At 38.7% G+C, this 19340-nt stretch overlaps 1 protein-coding gene across 11 annotated transcripts in view; it reads left to right on the top strand.

The window, feature by feature from the left end:
* Nucleotides 1-18856, top strand: part of RNF182 (ring finger protein 182) — a 229355-nt gene extending 210499 nt beyond the window's left edge. For 10 of the 11 annotated variants that reach the window (XM_063632890.1, XM_055263495.2, XM_063632887.1 and 7 more), the window contains one exon: nt 15762-18856. In XM_063632890.1, the coding sequence (XP_063488960.1) occupies nt 15973-16716 (744 nt within the window). In that variant the 5' untranslated portion in view covers nt 15762-15972 and the 3' untranslated portion in view covers nt 16717-18856. Of the gene's footprint in view, nt 1-15214; nt 15231-15761 lie in introns of those variants that run through there. The other variant, XM_055263492.2, reaches the window with a different exon arrangement.
* The last annotated feature ends 484 nt before the right edge of the window (nt 18857-19340 follow it).

The following is a 19340-nucleotide window of genomic DNA, read 5'->3' as shown; positions in this document are numbered from 1 at the left end:
TAAAGAGTAATGTACTAAGCACAAAATCTAAACTTATGAGCTTTATATATTATTTGTTGGTGTTCCATATAGATAATATAAACAAAAGCAATAATGACATTTCCCTCTCAGCTCATCAGGTAGCGGAAGTTATTACAACATTGGTAAATTGTGCTTTACTTGCTTTACTTACTATCTGCTCTATCTATAGACAGAAAACCTGTGTGCCTTCTGATACTGTGTTCAATGCATATTCTGTCTACTACCAATTTAGAATGCTGAAGTACCATATCAATGGATCCATTATTTCTAAATTTCTAGTCACATCCATATAGTGCTTATGTATGTAAAATATTTACACCTAAATTATTTCATTGAATCCTCACAACCACTTTGTGAGGCAGGTGTTATCTTTTAGCCCAAGATCACAGTGTCAGACCCAGGTCCCAAATCTCAGTCTCCTGACTCTAGATGCTATGTGCTTCCATTGTAGACTGCCTGCAAGGGATGGTCATACTCCTGGCTGCACTTCCAGAGTCCTGAAGAAGAAAGCAGATGTGGATACCTAAATATAGGATGCAGAGTACCTGTTTTTTTTCTCTCTTATTCCTGAACATTTATTAGTTTAAAACTGCTGGCAAACAGCACAGCATAAATCACAGCTCCATATATAAAAATAGTGGCCTGTCTTCCAAAATTAATAACTTAGATTGCTAGGTTATTAACTCAGCTGTATCCTAATAAATAGATTATGACTCTCCATCAAATTAAATTGCTTGTTCTTGGAGGAGGGGGGAGGTAAGAGTTTTAATTGTTGAGGGAGGCTTTCTGGAATTGCTCCTTATGCTGCCAAACAACCATTAGGGGTTATGGTTATTGTGGGTTAAGTTCTTCTAGAGTCAGCTGATGGTCCTTCAAGAATGAGTGTTTGGCATTTGTTGAGCCTGTTCTTTTTAGGGTTTTTGAGTTGGAGACTTTCATTATAGTGAGAAGGATTGCTTTTAATGAAAGGCATAGTAAAACCCTTAATTCGGAGACCATCGTCTCTACAAAGTTCAACTATTGTTAATGCTCACTAAGGGATAACTGATAATTGGGACTGAGACCAACATATTATTGTTAGTAATTATTAACAGTAATGTGAGTCTTTTAAGTTCTAACTAGAATCCAGCTTCTGAATGATGGAAAAACTGGACTTTCTTGGAGGTAGATGCCACATGTGTGGTTTAAACTTAATTTGAGACTCAACCTCCATAAATAATGAGGCTAGGAACATCGGGTTTTGTGAATGAGCAATTGGGTGTCAGAGAGATGGCAAGCATGTGTACTTTATCAATAGCTGAGTGTAAAAACCAACGTTCTGCCTTGATAGTCACAAAGAAAAATGATGCTATAAGTGCCAGAATCTCTCATATGTTTTTGAAGATAGAGTTATTAGTCAAAGAATTTAAGATATCATAAAAACGGATGATCAAAAAGTGAAAGTGTTTGAAGAGTGATTCTCCATTTTGCACAAAAATAAATTGAACATAGAAGCAGGTATTTAGCACCGTTTCTAAAAACAGAAACCATAGTTAATGAAAATGACAATACCTTAACTTGTATCAGTTTTATTACAGAGCCATTTAAAATATATTGTCTCATCATCTAGAGAGCAATGTTTACAACATTTATTTTCCAGGATGGGAGGAGTATTTTGGAAATGAAAGTTGAAATTTGACAGTTGTCTTTTCATTAGGGGAAAAATATAATCTCTCCTGTTGATGCCACATTAAAATGGTTGATGGATTCTATAAGAATGATTCAGGCCACATGAAACTGTATATGAAATATTTTGAAGAAACTCAACTTACCGTAAGACCTGTATAATTAATTCATGTGGACGGTAGAGTAATACACAGCATAGAGCTCTGGATAGACAAATAATAGGATCACAGTGACAGCTCGGTTTTGTTTTGTTTTTTTGAGCTCTACTTATTTAGACTTTTTTTGTCCTGACTTCTTATGTAATCTTAGGAAAGAAACTTCAATGGATGTTCATATACCTATTAAGTGGGAATTATAATTTCCCCTTACTGTAGTAGAGCTTATGCAGTGTTTCTAAAATTTTTGAGCTTTTTAGAAAGACTTGAATTAATAGAAGTTACTATAATACAAATTATTAAAGTTTATGCATGGAAGAATACATAGAAACTGTATTTTGACTGACAGACAAAACTTGCAAGATGTATGAATTGGACAGCTTCAAAAGTTCATAAAAGAGTCTTCTATGATACTCATTGATAAATGAGGGAAATTTCTTTGGGCAGAGATTGGCTTTGGATTAATTTGGAAAGAAATAGCGTGCTATTTTGCTTATCTGTTGTTACAAAAGCACCTCAAAACTAGTGGCTGGAAACAACAGCCATTTTATTGGTTCATGAGTCTGTGGCTCAGCATTTTCTACTGGGCTCAGTGGGGCACATTCTTCAGCTGTTCTTTCATGGTGCCACTCATTCAAATGGGTGTGGTCCCTGGTGGTTAGTTGAGGCTGGATGGTCTCTAATGTTCTCACATGATTGGAGTCGGTGTTGGCTTTTGTCTGGGCCTTTCTCTCTGTGGTTTCTCGTCTTTGGAGAAGCTAGCCTGGGTTCTTCAATAGTGGTCTCAGAATTCCAAGAGAGCAAGAGCAGAAGCTTCAAGACACCCTGAGGGCACAAATTTGCTTCACACTCTTAATGTCGGTCAAAGCAAGTCACAAGGCCAAGATTTAAGGGGTGGGGAAAAACAGATTCCTCTACTTGTTGATCAGATGAAAAGAAGGTCACATTGTAGAAAGTGTTTGTACAGGTCTGTGGAGAATTATTGCAGCCATATTTGCAGACAAGTTGCCACACATGATAGGGGCTAGGGCAAAGAGTATTTAGGGGCGATGGTGTACTAATAAATTTAAAAATTTGAAATTGAAGGGTAATATCATGAAAAAGTGGGGAAGAAGACCCGAAAACAGTTCAAGATCCAAACAGCAAAGACTCAAGACAATCTCAGTTAAAAAAACACAAATGTTTTTAAAATGTATAAAAAAGAAAAAGAATTATCTAACTAGTATATAGCTCTTTGAATTCAAAGGTAGAATTTGAAAGGCATTACTTAGGAAAGACAGCCAAAGGCAAAGGAAAATGATTCTCATACTCTTGAGTGTCCAGTTTATGGGTTCTTAGAATGAGACAGTTTGTTATAGAGGAAGTAAAACAAAATAATATGCAAAAAGGAGAATTCTAAAAAGTGAATTTCAAAAACAGTTAACTTAGGGATGAGTATCGGTTTGGTACATATCTTTATGTAATAGTCACTGAACATGGTTAGTATTGCCAATGTTCTCCCCAAATTAAACTTTTATCACAAATTTCCATTTTTCCATCTAGGTAAATATTTGGGAAAAACTCCAGGAATTATAGTTGGCAAGGATTCTTGAAAGATAGCAAGCTAAAGTGGCTTGCTATCTTGCTCTCTCAGTTCTACTCTGCCTTTCCTGATCCCAACTACTCCTGGAGCCAGCAGACCCCTGAGTGCAAGTGAAACCCTAAGCTTTGTGAAAGCTGAGGGTGGGGAGTGGGGAGCAGATGGGGGATTCCTTCCTAGGCTTGGCTGGTACTGAGGGCTGGCATCCATTGGATGAGTCCCATCAGAAGATCAGGATGCACTGGATACTGTGATGAGCTTGACCTACAGAGGATGGGGACTCCTGGGAGGAAAACTGAAACTCACCCTCACCCCATAGTGTGTGTGTTCCACAAGAGACCAAGGAGAAAAATCAGTAGTTGGGGGCGTCCTTTGGAGCAGGAGGCCTTGGAAGGGTCCTGGCAGCCCACCTGCTATCACACTGGTAGATCACAGAAGAGACCATTGTGTTTCCCCCTACTCATAGAACTTCAGTTCTATGGGTCCTTCAACAATCAGACCTGAACCCCAGTGATATAACAAAGAAAAATATTGGCACCGCAGCCAAAGGGAAGACAGTCTATGAGAACAGACAGAACTCACGCTGAATGTGATGGAGCGGCAGCCAGAGACAGATGACAACCTGACAAAAAATAGAAAGAGCACATAAGGAGATGCAGATGCAGCACAAGAAGACTTTCTAGAGATGAAATACATGATTTCCCCATCAAACATTTTAGTAAATGAACTGAAGGTGATAATGATCGTTCTTGGGGCTTGAATTGGTAGCCTAGTTGGTCAACTAGAAGAATCTGAAAGTACGGAACAAAAATATAAAGGAATGGAAACCACAAAAGAAAATAGATCCAGGAGATATAACATGTGAGTAACAGGAAAGCCAGAAAGAGAAAAAGGAACAGATGGAGGAAAGGCAATAATTAAGTAAATATAAGAAACAAATTTTTTGAGCTTAAAAATCAGGACTTGAGTCTGTAAATTCAAATGACTTATTAAGTTCCAGGCAAAATTTATGAAAAAAGACACTCGATTTATTGGAAAAGTTCTTGAACTATATATTAAGAATAAGAGGCAAAATCTTAGAAGCTTCTAGACAGAGCAAATTACTTACCATGAAGAAGTATCAGACTAGCAGCAGATTTCTCATCTGTGACACAGAAAACTAGAAATAGTAATTTCTGCAGGCCATGGAGATGTTACCAAAATACCAAGGGTTTGGTCTAGGCCCTACTTGCTCACCGCACAGAAAGCCAATCACAAGGCAATGAGTATTGCCAAGGAAGAAGGCTTTAATTGGGTGCTGCAGCTGAGGAGATGGGAGATCCTTCTCAAATCCATCTCTCTGACAGACTAAAACCAAGGGCTTGTATAGCAGGGAAGAAATGTAACAATGTGTAAGAAAACAGGAACTAGAGAGGGGCAAGGAAGCAATCATGATGAATGAGGGTCCCCTCATCTGGTGTGGTGATCTGGTGAGTTTCAGTTCTTTGATACTTGTTTCTGAGAGGCCTGGAAGTCCTCTCCTGAGGACGGAGCTCAGATAAAACCAATATAAGTTTTAAGCTTTAAGACAAGAAAGGGCAATCTATGTTTATACAAAAGTATAGTCTATAGGACTATTGGGTTGGTTTCAGAGAGAAAAAAGGCAGCAGCCGGAAAATCCCATACATTTCCCTGTCAGGGGGAAATTTATTACTATGCAAGAATTCAGAAATATCATCACCTGTTTTCTGACAAAAATAATAATACAAAACAAAAAGTAACTGAACAAAAAGTTAACCAGAAACACAGACCTTGAGATAAAGGAAGATGACAGGAGGGAAATATTTGGAATTGAATCAAGTAAGTCAAGTGAGAAGGAAAGAATGAGTTAATATATAACAGCCTTTACATTAAATGTGAATGAACTTGGAAAATTCACAAATTTTTAGAATTCATTAGATGTTTTAATGGGAAAATTGTCAGACTGAGTTAAAAACCAAAACCCAGATCAGGCATGGTGGCTCATACCTGTAATCCCAGCACTTTGGGAGGCCAAGGTAGGTGGGTCGCTTGAGTACAGGAGTTTGAGACCAGCCTGGGCAACATGGCAAAACCCCGTGTCTACTAAAAATACAAAAATTAGTTAAGCATGGTGGCACACACCTGTAATCTCAGCTACTTGGGAGGCTGAGGCGGGAAGATTGCTGGACCCTGGGGGGTGGAGGTTGCAGTGAGCTGAGATCATGCCACTGCACTCCAGTCTGGGTGACCGATCAGGAGCCTATCCCCACCCGCCCCCCCCCACCAAAAAAGAGTAAAACCCAGTAGTATGCTGTTTTGTGTGTGTGTGTGTGTGTGTGCGTGCATGTGTGTGTGTGTGTCTTCAAACATGCTCTCTCTGTTGCCCAGGCTGGAGTGCAGTGGTGCAATCATAGCTTACTGCAGCCTCGACCTCCTGGACTCAAGCAGGCCTCCCATCTCAGCCTTCTGAGTAGCTGGGACCACAGGCGTGCACCACCACGCCTGGCTAATTTTTGTATGTTTTTGTAGAGACAGAGCTTTGCCTAGTTTCCTAGGCTGGCCTCCAACTCTTGGGCTCAAGTGATCCACCTATCTTGACCTTCCAAAGTGCTAGGATTACAGGCTGTGTACCACATCTCTGGCAGCTATTTATAAGAAACATCTGAGATAAAGTAATTGAAGATGGAATTGAAAGGATGCACATACATCCCAGGCAAATGCAGAGTCAATAGAACAAGCAATATAAGCTTTAGATAAGGTATAAAGGTTGATATTTAAGTTAAAGGCATAAATAGGATAAGGAAAGACATTATATAATGACAAAAAGAGGCAGAGTTTATGAAGAAAATAAAGCTGTATATGTAAGCTAACATAGCCACTAACTCTATAAAACAAAACTGTTAGAATTGCAAATACAGTTATAGTGAGACACTTAAATAAACCTGTCTCACTTGTTTTGACCTGTGATAACCTTGCACATACTTGATCATTCAGAAATTGAATAAATTAAAAAGTTAGGTTTAATAGATATTCTAGAACCACACAGAATATTTCTTTCTAGACTACTTAGAAAAATATACTTGACCACAAAGAGCACTATAATAAATTAAAAGGAAAAGATTTTTTTATAGATTTTGCTCTCTGATCATAATCCCTTACTATTAGAAATCACATAAGGCAATAAAAAATAAATTTTATTTAGAAATTTAAGAAAACTCTATATAACCTTTTTAAAATGTATTATTATTTTTTAAAATAGAGATGGAGTCTAATATTGCCCTGGCTAGTCTCAGACTCCTAAGGCTCAAGTGATTCTCTACCCTCAGCCTCCTGAAGTGTTGGAATTACAGGCATGAGCCACCATGCCTGGCCCTATATTACCTTTATATCAAAGGAGAAATCAAAGGTCAAATCACAAGCCATCTAGAAATCAATAAAAGGTACACAATCTATTCCACAAGCTATGGGATGGAGTAAAAGCTGTAGCCAGTGGAAATACTATAGTCTTTAGCTGCTTTCAGTATTTAAGCATAAAGACAAAGTGTACTCTTAGTATGAATTGGGAAAAAACAAATCATAACAAACAAAAATAAATTAGAATAATAAAGATAAAAGCTGAAATTAATGAAATTAAAAGTAACAGAAAGGATAAATACATATATTAGCTGGTCTTTGAAAAGCACAGTAAAATAGTTTGATTAGGTAATTAATAAGGAATAAAACAATTTAGAAGACTGTAAGTGAGAAAAGAAACAATCAGGGGCAGAGGTGATGCAAAGACGATAAAAGAATTTGTGGAACTCTACGGCAATGAATTTGAAAAACCAGAAGAAATGGATTTTTTCTTTGTCAAATATAAATGTCTAAATTTAACTTAGGAAGAAATGGAACATTTGAATAGGACAATAACGCTAAAAGAGATGGAAAAATGATTAAAGATCTACTATTGCAAATGACAATGGAATCATATGAAATTACAGCTGAGTTTTATGTAACTTTTAAAGAACACGTAATTTTATCAGTATTTAAACTGTTCCAGAAGATGAATAGCTCCTGTTTCACTTACAAAATAAGCATACATTTAATACCGAAACCTAACAGCACAAAAAAGTCTAGAGACCAATTTAATTTTGAGTACAGATGCAAAGTTTCTCTAAGATTTCATTTGGGGTGGTATTCAGGCTGATACTGGTGGAGGAGAAAAGAACCAAATAAAAATGAATGCACACACACAAAGGCCGCTAATAAATATGCAACAATATGTCTGATGACCTTTGTGTATTTATATATGTAAATGTGTGTTTATGTGTACATGTGCATGCATGTGTGCACACGTGTGCAAATGAAATCTTAGAGAATGCCTATTGCCTCTGAGTTTTGTTGAATTATTTATATAAATTTCTGTAATACTAAGTAGAAACCTAGATCTAAAAACACAATAAATTCTGAACGTCAAGTACAGCATGGTAACTGTATTAGGGCACTTTGGGTTGTAAGTAACAGAAATCCATCCAGAAAACTAGCATAAGCAAAAAAAGGAATTTATTGGCTCACAGAAACCTTCATACATTATTGACTTCAGAAACTCAGTTGAGGTCTCATCAGGTTTGTCTCTGTTTTTTTTTTTTTTACCTCTGCCTCTTGTTTTCCTTTACTGTCTTAATATTTTGGGCTTTATTCTTCCTCTTCTCCCTCTTGCTGCCATGGCAGTTCCTTGATACATCTTTTTCTGGTTCTGTGTCCCTTCCCCTGGTCTCTGTCCTGTCCTGTCTTGTCCCTAGCTTCAAATAAAAAGAGTTGCAGTCAGGAGCTTTGAGAAGTCCAGTTTGGGTCACATGCCCATTAGACTAATCCTTGTGAGTGGGGGAGTAGTGGAGTATGTGATCAGCGAGGCCTGGTCCCAAGTCCACACCTTTGGAGAGAAGGGAGGTACTATGATTAACACAGCCCACCCACCATTTTGTCATTTGAGTGAGTAGGAAACACTACCCCAAAGAAGTGAGGGCAGTTGGGAAGGGAGCAATGTGATCTAAAGGAGAAAAAAGGATCCTAGGTAGACAAAAACAACAGACGTCCACTGGAGAGACTTTGCTTTAAAATATAAGCCAAGTTTGCATCTTCACCATCAAGGGAATTAAGTAGCAGAGTAAGATGGATTTGAGTCTAATAATAAGTGGTTTATTATTTAGGGCTGTGTAAACAATCATTTGCCCAATAGTCCAGGAGCTCAAGCTAATTTATGAGAATAATAGTAGGTAATTATTTATTTGTATAGTCTTATCCCCAGATGACTTATAAAAGGATGAAAGACTGTTAAATGGTTAGTTAGGAATACCAGCTTCATATATTTCAAAATGTTGTATTTTTCTAGGAACAGAAAACTGTGTATTTATTTTTAAGGCAATTTTAGCATACCAGATTCTTTCCTCAGTGTCTGGTGAGACATACTTTAGCACTTGTTCTCATCAAGGCATGCTACAGATATGTCCATCCTAGAGATTCATCCGTTTTCCCTCTTTTGTTAATATATAATAATTTACATATTTATGGGGTACATGTGAGTGTAACATACAACGAATGTATAATGGTCAAGTCAGGGTAATTGAGGTATTCATCACCTTTAACTTTATTAATTTTATATGTTGGTATTTCAAGCCTTCTGGTTACTTTGAAATATACGCATTACTGTTGCTAAGTATAGTCACCCTAGTATGCTATCAAATATTAGAACCTATTTCTTCCATCTAATTGTATGTTTGTACCCATTAACCAACCTCTCTTCTTTCTCCCTCTCCCACCTCATCCTGAGATAATGTTTTAGCTCCCATATGAGTGAGAACATGAGGTATTTGTCTGTCTGTGCCTGGCTTATTGCACTTAACGTAATCACTTCTGGTTCCATTCATGTTGCTACAAATGACAGGATTTCATTCTTTGTTATTGCCAAATAGTAGTTCACATTTTTTTATCCATTCCTCTGTTGATGGGCACATAGCTTGATTCCATATCTTTGCTATTGTGGATAGTCCTGCAATAAAAATGGGGGTGCATGTATCCCTTTAATATATTGATTTCTTTTTCTTTGGATAGATACCCAGTAGAGGAATTGCTGGGTTGTAAGGTATTTCTATTTTTAGTTTTTTGAGAAATGTTCATACTGTTTTCCATAGTGGTTGTACTAATTTATATTCTTACCAGCAGTATTGATTTATAGTAATGCGTGAATATTAAGGTGATAGATACGTGACATTTCAATTTTGTGAAAAAAATTAATGGACTTACATACAGATCATATGGAAAAAGTAAGTTGATCCAAAATATGCGTTGGCAGAAAAATATACATTTTGAATGTAGAAAAATCTGTATCTATAAAAATAGCCAAAACAGTCATAGATTCTCTTTCTTTCCTTTTTCCTTTGCTATTTCCTTTCCTTTCTTTTTTTACTGTGATGGAGTAGCACAAATGAACACTTGTAAGTACCACCCCAGTCAAGAAGAGAACATTGTCAGCCACTCTGTAGCCTGCACTAAGTCTGCTTGGACACTGTCTTTTCTTCCCTTCAAGGCATCGGCTGTCCTGGTAATATGATTTGGCTCTGTGTCCCCACCCAAATCTCACCTTGAACTGTAATAATTCCCACATCAAGGGTGGAGCCAGGTGGAGATAATTGAATTATGGGGGCAGTTTCTCCCATACTGTTCTCATGATAGTAAGTTCTCATGAGATCTGATGGTTTTATAAAGGGTTTCCCATTTTACTTGGCATTCATTCTCTCTTGCCTGTCACCACGTAAGACGTGCCTTTGCTTCTTTTTTGCCTTCTGTCATGATTGTGAGGTCTCCCCAGCCATGTGAAACTGTGAGTCCATTAACCCTCTTTTTCTTTATAAATGACTCAGTCTTGGGTATATCTTTATTAGCATAAGAATCAACTAATACAGTAAATTAGTACCAGGAGTGGGGTACTGCTATAAGGATACCTGAAAACGTGGAGGCGACTTTGGAACTGGGTAACAGACAGAGGTTGGAACAGTTTGGAAGGCTCAGAAGAAGACAGGAAAATGTGGGCAACTTTGGAACTTCCTAGAGTCTTGGAGGGCTCAGAAGACAGGAAGATGTGGGGAAGTTTGGAACTTCCTAGAGACTTTGAATGCGTTTGACAAAAATGCTGATAGTGATATGGACAATAAGGTTCAGGCTGAGGTTGTCTCAGATGGAGATGAGGAACTTGTTGAGAACTGGAATAAAGGTAACTCTTGCTATGTTTTAGCAAAGAGACTGATGGCATTTTGCCCCTGCCCTAGAGATCTGTGGAACTTTGAACTTGAGAGAGATGATTTAGGGTATCTGGTGGAAGAAATTTCTAAGCAGCAAAGCATTCAAGAGGTGATTTTGGTGCTGTTAAAAGCATTCAGTTTTATGTATTCACAATGATATGGTTTGGAATTGGAATTTGTGTTTAAAAGGGAAGCAGAGTAGCCGGGCGCAGTAGCTCATACCTGTAATCCCAGCACTTTGGGAGGCCAAGGTGGGCGGATCATGAGATCAAGAGATAGAGACCATCCTGGCTAATACAGTGAAACGCCGTCTCAACTAAAAATACAAAAAAAAAATTAGCCGGGCATGGTGGAACATGCCTGTAGTCTCAGCTACTCAGGAGGCTGAGGCAGGAGAATGGTGTGAACCCGGGAGTTGGAGCTTGCAGTGAGCTGAGATTGCACCACTGCACTCCAGCCTGGGCAACAGAGCAAGAGTCTGTCTCAAAAAAAAAAAAAAAAAGGAAACAGGGCATGAAAGTTGAGAAAATTTGCAGCCTGATGATGCAATAGAAAAGAAAAACCCATTTTCTGAGGAGAAATTCAAGCTGGCTGCAGAAATTTGCATAAGTAATGAGGAGCCAAATGTTAATTGCCAAAACAATGGGGAAAATGTCTCTGCATATCAGAGGTCTTCGTGGCAGCCCCTCCCATCACAGACCCAGAGGGCTAAGAGAAAAAATGTTTTTGTGGGCTGGACCTAGGGCCTTGCTGCTTTGTGCAGTCTCAGGATTTGGTGCCCTACATCCTAGCCATGGCTAAAAGGGGTCAATGTACAGCTCAGCCCATGACTTAAGAGGGTGCAAGCTCCAAACCTTGGCAGCTTCCATGCAGCATTGAGCCTGTGGGTGCACAGAAGTCAAGAATTGAGGTTTGGGAACCTCCACCTAGATTTCAGAGGATGTATGGAAATGCCTGGACGTCCAGGCAGAAGTTTGCTGCAGGGGTGGGGCCCCCATGAAGAACTTCTGCTACGGCAGTGTGGAAGGGAAATGTGGGGCTGGAGCCCCCACACCAAGTCCCCACTGGGGCACTGCCTAGTGGAGCTGTGAGAAGAGGGCCACCGTCCTCCAGACCCCACAGTGATAGATCCACAGACAGCTTGCACTGTGCATTTGGAAAAGCTTCAGACATTCAATGCCAGCCTGTGAAAGCAGCCAGGAGGGAGGCTGTACCCTACAGAGCCACAGGGGCAGAGCTGTCCAAGACTATGGGAACCCACCTCTTGCATCAGCATGACCTGGATGTGAGACATGGAGTCAAAGATTTGGCTGCCCTGCTGGATTTTGGACTTGCATGGGGCCTTTAGCCCCTTTGTTTTGGCCAGTTTCTCCCATTTGGAATGGGTATATTTATCCAATGCCTGTACCACCATTATATCTGGGAAGTAACTAACTTGCTTTTGATTTTACAGGCTCATAGGCGGACTTGCTTTGTCTGAGATGAGACTTTGGACTGTGGACTTTTGAGTTAATGTTGAAATGAGTTAAGGCATTTGGGGACTGTTGGGAAGGCATAATTGGTTTTGAAATGTGAGGACATGAGATTTGGGAGGGGCCAGAGGTGGAATAATATGGTTTGGCTGTGTGTCCCCACCCAAATCTGACCTTAAATTGTAATAATCCCCACATGTCAAGGGCAGGGCCAGGTAGAGATAATTGAATCATGAAGGCAGTTTCCCCTATACTGTTCTCATGATAGTGAGTTCTCACAAGATCTGATGGTTTTATAAGGGGTTTCCCATTTTGCTTGGCATTCATTCTCTCTTGCCTGCCACCATGTAAGACATGCCTTTGCGCCTCTTTCACCTTCTGCCATGATTGTGAGGCCTCCCCAGCCATGTGGAACTATGAGTCCATGAAACCTCTTTTTCTATATAAATTACTTAGTCTTGGATATGTCTTTATTAGCAGCATGAGAATGGACTAATAAACCTGACATGTAGTCTTATCACCTCCAGATTTTTCATCCTAGCTTTACCACCTAAGCTTGCACACCTAAATGCTACAGCTTGGTTTTGCCTGGTTTGTGAACTTTATATTAATGGACTCATACAGTCTTACTCTTTTGGATCTGGCTTTCACTGAACATCATGATTGTTGTCTACAGCTTTTGACAGAAGTGAAGGCAGGGTGGAGATGGGCTGGAATGAGTATCTTTTAGAGACCCAGAGAACAATTCTGACTAATTATAACCCTAGAAAGGTTTAGATTTTTGGTTATTATTCAAGTTCTTTGAGGGATCTTAAAATCATAATAAGATAGATGAAACTTTTTTTTTAACTCTAGCAATTGGTAGCCTGGCTTTTCAAGAGGAACAATCACCATGCTTTTTTCTGCCATTCCAGGAAGAAATACTTGTGTTGGCTGCATTTCCAGGAATGCTACCAGAGCTCAAGGCTGTCACCTGGTCTTGCCCAGAAGAGCCATTCTTAGAGGCAGGACTTGATGAAGGCTTTCCTGCTGATGGAATAGGTTTGCTAGAGCTGGCCTTGGAATTAGAGTAGGTATATTTTTTATTGGATATTTGAATATTGAGTATTTTCTTTGCATGTTACCAAGAAGTCCCTTGTATAAATTTGTATAAATACGAACATTATAATCACATAACACTCTATCTTAACATACTCAGTAATCTGATAGAGTATTTCTGTGACAAAACAAAGCTTTGTTTCAAATAATAGCTCAGTATTTTCAAGGAAATAATTTAGGTTCACATAATTATCAGCTAGAAATCGTGGCTGGCCCAACATAAAGTGTTACTGCCACTCTTCTAATGGTTGGAAGCTTGGTACAGAAAGTAGGAATGTGACCTGCTGACTGTCAAATGCTGATGTTCTAATGTGTTCTCACGTATTCATAAACCCTTATGTGTCTACTCTAGCTTTCTGTGCAAAATTTCTAGATGTAATTTTGCCTAGTTATCTTCACTGGCTGTTTTACATTTTTTTTCTGATGTCTTTATGCATGTGTTTACATATTTTCTTTTCCTTTTTCCACATGACTTCACATACCTCAGTCCTTTCTGTGGCAATGGGGACAGACACTGCTGCTAACCCTGCTGGGACCATCAGCTTCCTAACCTCTGGATTCAGGAGAGCATTACCTCTGGGTGGGCATGTAGCTGCAAAGAACAAATGACATGTTCCATTTGGGTGGGCTGAAGTCTGTGTGTGGCTACTGGGGGTACTGTTGTAAGAGCCTTGTGCTCAGCAGGGAATGAATGGGAGCTTTCTAGGTGGCAGATCACCAGTGAACTGCCCAGGGCTGGGGACTGTCCCATGAAGTGAGCTAGGACTGTGTGGTGACCAGGATAGAACTCCTTCTTGTTCTTTGGCTATCATCCTGAAGATGTTCATCCCACAGGAGGAAAAAAAAACGCCAGCCTTGTGGAGCTGTGAGCAAGACATAGTCATGTTTTGCAGTGACATGGGCATGTGTATCCTGAATGGGATCAGGATCAGGAATGAGGAAAATTAGGGCACATGGAAGGAAAGGAGAGAGAAGAGTTGATGTTTGTGTCTGTATATCTTTTTTGTGTGTTAGGCTGGATACATAGAGCTTGGTTCGTGGTAGCAGTTTTGAAATACAGGCATACATACACTGTATTTTAAAAAATCCTACCTACATTTTTGGCTACCAGAGATTCTGTAGATTGACATCTTTTTGCCACCAAGTATACATCTTGCCACTGCTATCCATTACACATTCTTGTAGAATAGGAAGTCAATTAAAAATTAAAGTCTTAAAATGAAGATAGTATGTATTAATAAGTCAACTATTCATGATTTTTAAAGTTATCCAGATTCAGCTACCCACTGCCTTTCTCTGTTAGTGCAGCATGATCCATAGCAAATTTAAATGTCTAGCACAGTTACTCTCTGACCTCAGAACTGTTATGAGAGCTTTCTGCTATTATTGCTTAGAGATATGCTCAGAAAATCAAATACATTTTGATATTTTTCTAAGCCAAACATAATTTAAGGTGAATCAACTACCAAAAATACTACATATATTAAAGCTAATTAAAAATAATTTGGAGATTTTCTATATTACTGCTCCCTCCCATTAGTACTGAAAATTGAGAACTGACTGTGCATATAAAATTAACCTTCAGCCATTTGCCCAAAGCTGGTAATAACCAGTAGTAGTAATAGTAAGGACTGTAGATTGTATTACACTTTCCTTTTACTAAAAAAAGTTTTCATGAAATAAAGTAGATGAGTAAGTGAATGTTGAGTATTTCTTCATAGCCACGCACAAGTGATTTCTTCATGTCTAGAGACATAGCTATGTCTGTGTTTACTTCTCTTTCTTGGGACTTAGACTTGACTTGTTCATAATGCTTATATCGGGTGTTACATACCTCATTCTTCCTTTAGTGAATGTATATGCACAGCTGTGGTTTTCAAGACTGGTATTGAAACAAAAAAATTGAAATGGAATAGTCAAACAATAAAGGCATTTATATAACAGATTTCTTTACACTGAGAAGGTAAGAACAGTTTGCTCTACTTAAATATGCTCTTATCTCTATCAAAGCAGTCTCTGAAAACACATTTTTAACATTTGTCCTTAATATTCCCTTTTGTGTATTCCTAAGCACTATTGACGGTATTTAGACACCTGGTATTTACACCAACAATACTCAATTAGTTTTCTGTTTTTGATACATGTCCCATTCAGTTTTCAGAGGCCAGAATTTGTTACAAGTTTCAGAGTGAAAATCTCTTGTATCTAGACCAAAGTATGTTCTAGAGCACGTAGCCAGCTCTATACTGTCCTTTACACCCATTAGGATTCTTAACTCTTTCTTCACTATCATGCTTGTTGACTGAAACAGCTAAGCATGGAGATAACACTTTTCTGTTCTAGGGACAGAAGTGTGTGAAAAGATGAAGGGGATTTAACCTTTTAAGTTTATTGCTTCTAATCCTTGAAGCTCAGAAAATTCCATAAAGCACTTTTCAGAAACACCTTTTCAGTGAACTGTTCATCATATTAGAATCTCTTTTCTTCTTTACAGACCCTTCATGTGGCCTTTATAAATATGTGTTTGAGACAGAGTTATATGCAGAAGTTGAAAATGCCTGGAAGATTTCTGGTTTCTTTCACTACTTGTCCTGCCTTTTTGCGTCGCTGCCAGATTTGGATGATATGATATTCAGAGGGGCACCTTAATCAAAGCCATTCTTCAAGAAGACCCACCTGGCATAAGATTGCACACATAATTCAAGATGGCCAGTCAACCTCCCGAAGACACTGTGGAGTCTCAGGCCTCTGATGAGCTGGAGTGCAAAATCTGTTACAATCGATACAATCTGAAACAGAGGAAACCCAAAGTTCTGGAGTGTTGTCATAGGGTTTGTGCCAAATGCCTCTACAAGATCATAGACTTTGGGGATTCCCCACAAGGTGTCATTGTCTGTCCTTTCTGCAGGTTTGAGACGTGCCTGCCAGATGATGAAGTTAGTAGCCTGCCCGATGACAACAACATCCTTGTAAACTTGACTTGTGGAGGCAAAGGGAAGAAGTGCCTGCCAGAGAACCCCACTGAGCTGCTGCTCACCCCCAAGAGGCTGGCCTCTCTGGTCAGTCCTTCTCACACGTCCTCCAACTGCCTGGTCATAACCATCATGGAGGTGCAGAGAGAGAGCTCCCCGTCCCTGAGCTCCACTCCTGTGGTAGAATTTTATAGGCCTGCGAGTTTTGACTCTGTCACCACTGTGTCACACAACTGGACTGTGTGGAACTGCACGTCCCTGCTGTTTCAGACGTCCATCCGGGTGTTAGTGTGGTTGCTAGGTTTGCTCTACTTCAGCTCCTTACCCTTAGGAATCTACTTACTGGTGTCTAAGAAAGTCACCCTTGGGGTCGTCTTTGTCAGCCTGGTCCCTTCGAGCCTTGTTATTCTTATGGTGTATGGTTTTTGCCAGTGTGTTTGTCATGAATTTCTAGACTGTATGGCACCTCCTTCTTAACTGATATGCAAAATAAGAAATTGGACACACATTGCCCTGTTTGAGTGTGAAGTTAGATAATTTATAATTTATTTTCTTTTATGTTCTTTGTGATTAGTGTCCATGACATTAACAAAGCCCTTGGCCATATGTTGACTTGATTGGTTTTCCTGTAGGCTGGAAGTAAAAATGTTCATTTCTATTTAGGGGTTAGCAAAATTGTATAAGCTCACTCTTCACGGAGCACTGACAGCAGTGAGTCTTCCCAGAGAAAGGGCAGGGTTTCTGTTAGCACTGCCAGACAGACGGCAGGGGTGCAGCGTGTTATGCTGTAGGGAGAGCATGGATCCCTCCTTTTGTATTCATGGATGTTCTAGGATGGCAGTTGGACACAAGAGGAAAGTTGCTCTGAGACACATTCATTTACAAAGTGTGTACTCCTTTCCCTCCCCATATTCCTGGTATTGGAACACCCTGGAATTGTCTTCAGGTGTTTTCTCTCTTAAGTCACTCTCTGTGGTCAGTGATCCCACTGAGATACTTGTTCCCTCTGCGCATTCTCCCTTGCCAAGAGGAAACTCGGTTCCATTCCCTTGGGTAGTTTCAACTGAATACCTGTTTTGCCACATTCCTAAAGAGAATGAAAAGCACTGAGGAATTTGCATCACAGTCAACTTCATGGCAGAATATGGCCATTTGTCCTCGAGACACACTCTTTCCTCCATGTCTATGTTCCTCTCACCTCAGTCTTATCTGAGAAGAATGGAGGAGAATGAACTTATACAGCGGTTATTATTCATGAAAACCTTCATTTGAGTCTTTCCTTATAACATCTTAGTTTTGTTTTTTTTAAACTGCATTGCCCAATCAGCCTCACCCCTTGTCCTGAAAAGGTTCCATTTAAATTAGTTGCTATAAATTCATAAAGACTTTTTTTCCCCATTATATTTTTGGTTCTATTAGGATTTACTTAACTGAATCTTATAACAATTCGAGGTGAACTGTGGCAATGAAAACCAGAAACAGTTAATGAGATGCTTCAGCTCACAATCTGAAGTGCTGAGAACCTAAGTATTTTGCTGTACGGTACTGAGCTGTACCAAAATATGATGGTTTAGGTTTATGTTCAAGACTTTGTGTTGAGTCTAGACAAAGGGGTGGGCAAGAGACGTGCAAAGCTAATGCCCTGCTTGAAAAGACCCTTCAAGGAAGTAAAATGGCAGGGGCAGAGTGCAGCTCATCATGTTGCTATCCCTGTTGTCTTTGAGTTGGTTTTGGAATGGATTCAAGTTCTTACACAATTTATTTTGAATACAAGCATAACCTAGGTGATTTGAGTTAATGAACTTCTTTTCATGATGTAGGGAAACTTGAATGTATATATTTCTGAGAAGGATTTGTTTAGATTACAAGTTGGCAGAATAGAATGTTCACAGAAACTAGGCAAAAATTTAAAAAAGCATCCTAGTCTCTAAAACACATTACTAATGATTAACATTAAAATATTTGTAACTCTTAGAAAGGGGGCATTACTAAGACGACTTTAACTTGTTATGAAAACTTTGTTGTGTGATGCAGGTACAGTGCACCCATTCCAACTGGAATAGCAGTTTGATTTTAATTGTAAAACTAAACTTTGGGAATATGTATGCCCAAAGTAAGTAGGATGAGAGTAGTATACATGAGATATGGTCCAATGAATTTAAGCCCCAAGATACAGCTAAATACATTTATGATTTTATAAAATCTAGTTTAGATAGCATTGTGATGCAATTTCCAGAAATCCATTTGTGTTTAGAGTAAATACCATGTTTAGAAGGTGTTTTGTGGTTTGGATTTATATATTTATAAGGTTTTTTTTAAAAAAAGTTCATTTTGTTTGAAATGTAACATTGAGTAAATTGGTAAGTTATATAATGAGATTTCTAGAAAGCTCTGGACATGGGTACGATGTGTTTTGCTTATCTGTATAATATCTACAGTGATAAACTTGTGTCTCCGTGTGTTGTGGCAGTCTTTTTTCTAGTTAATTTGGCTTTAAAGAGCAATCTTTGTATGACACCAGAAAACTCTTCATGCTATTGAATGAAAAAAAGATAATGCTTTAATATTTTATTCACTGTGATACTGTTTTGTCTATTAAATTGTTATTATTTCCAAATTTAGAAGTTTGATTTCTCTGACTTAGGGTTAAAATTCAGTTATGACTTTGCACCCCTGTTAGCTTTAGATAACAGCAAACATGAACGTTCAGAAACGTTGGTTCAGCTAATGCCTTTAGCATGCCTATGAAGACTCAGAACTTTCCAACAAAGGGGACCTAACCCATCACACTTCTAAAAGGCCTTCATAGTTTTTTTTTGTTTTTTTTTTAAAGCAGGGGAGAAGAATTAGGGGAGATGAAATAAAAATACCGTCTTTATAAATAAATTCTTTGGTTTTAGTTTGTTTGATTTCATTTCCAGGTTTTTGCCTAACTACTCAACAAAATAGAATCCAATTTAGTTGGGAAATCACCTTGTATGGTCTGGGAAAATTTTAAAAATTACATGGCATCTAAATATGACCATTGTTAGGCAAAGTAGAAATAATTTGGGAATATGCAGCAGTTTTATGCTTATCATAATTAGTGAATTGGCAAGAAT

Source organism: Symphalangus syndactylus, chromosome 23 (assembly GCF_028878055.3).
Source record: "Symphalangus syndactylus isolate Jambi chromosome 23, NHGRI_mSymSyn1-v2.1_pri, whole genome shotgun sequence".
Classification (NCBI taxonomy): domain Eukaryota; kingdom Metazoa; phylum Chordata; class Mammalia; order Primates; family Hylobatidae; genus Symphalangus; species Symphalangus syndactylus.
This window is presented reverse-complemented; position numbering and strand designations above follow the sequence as displayed.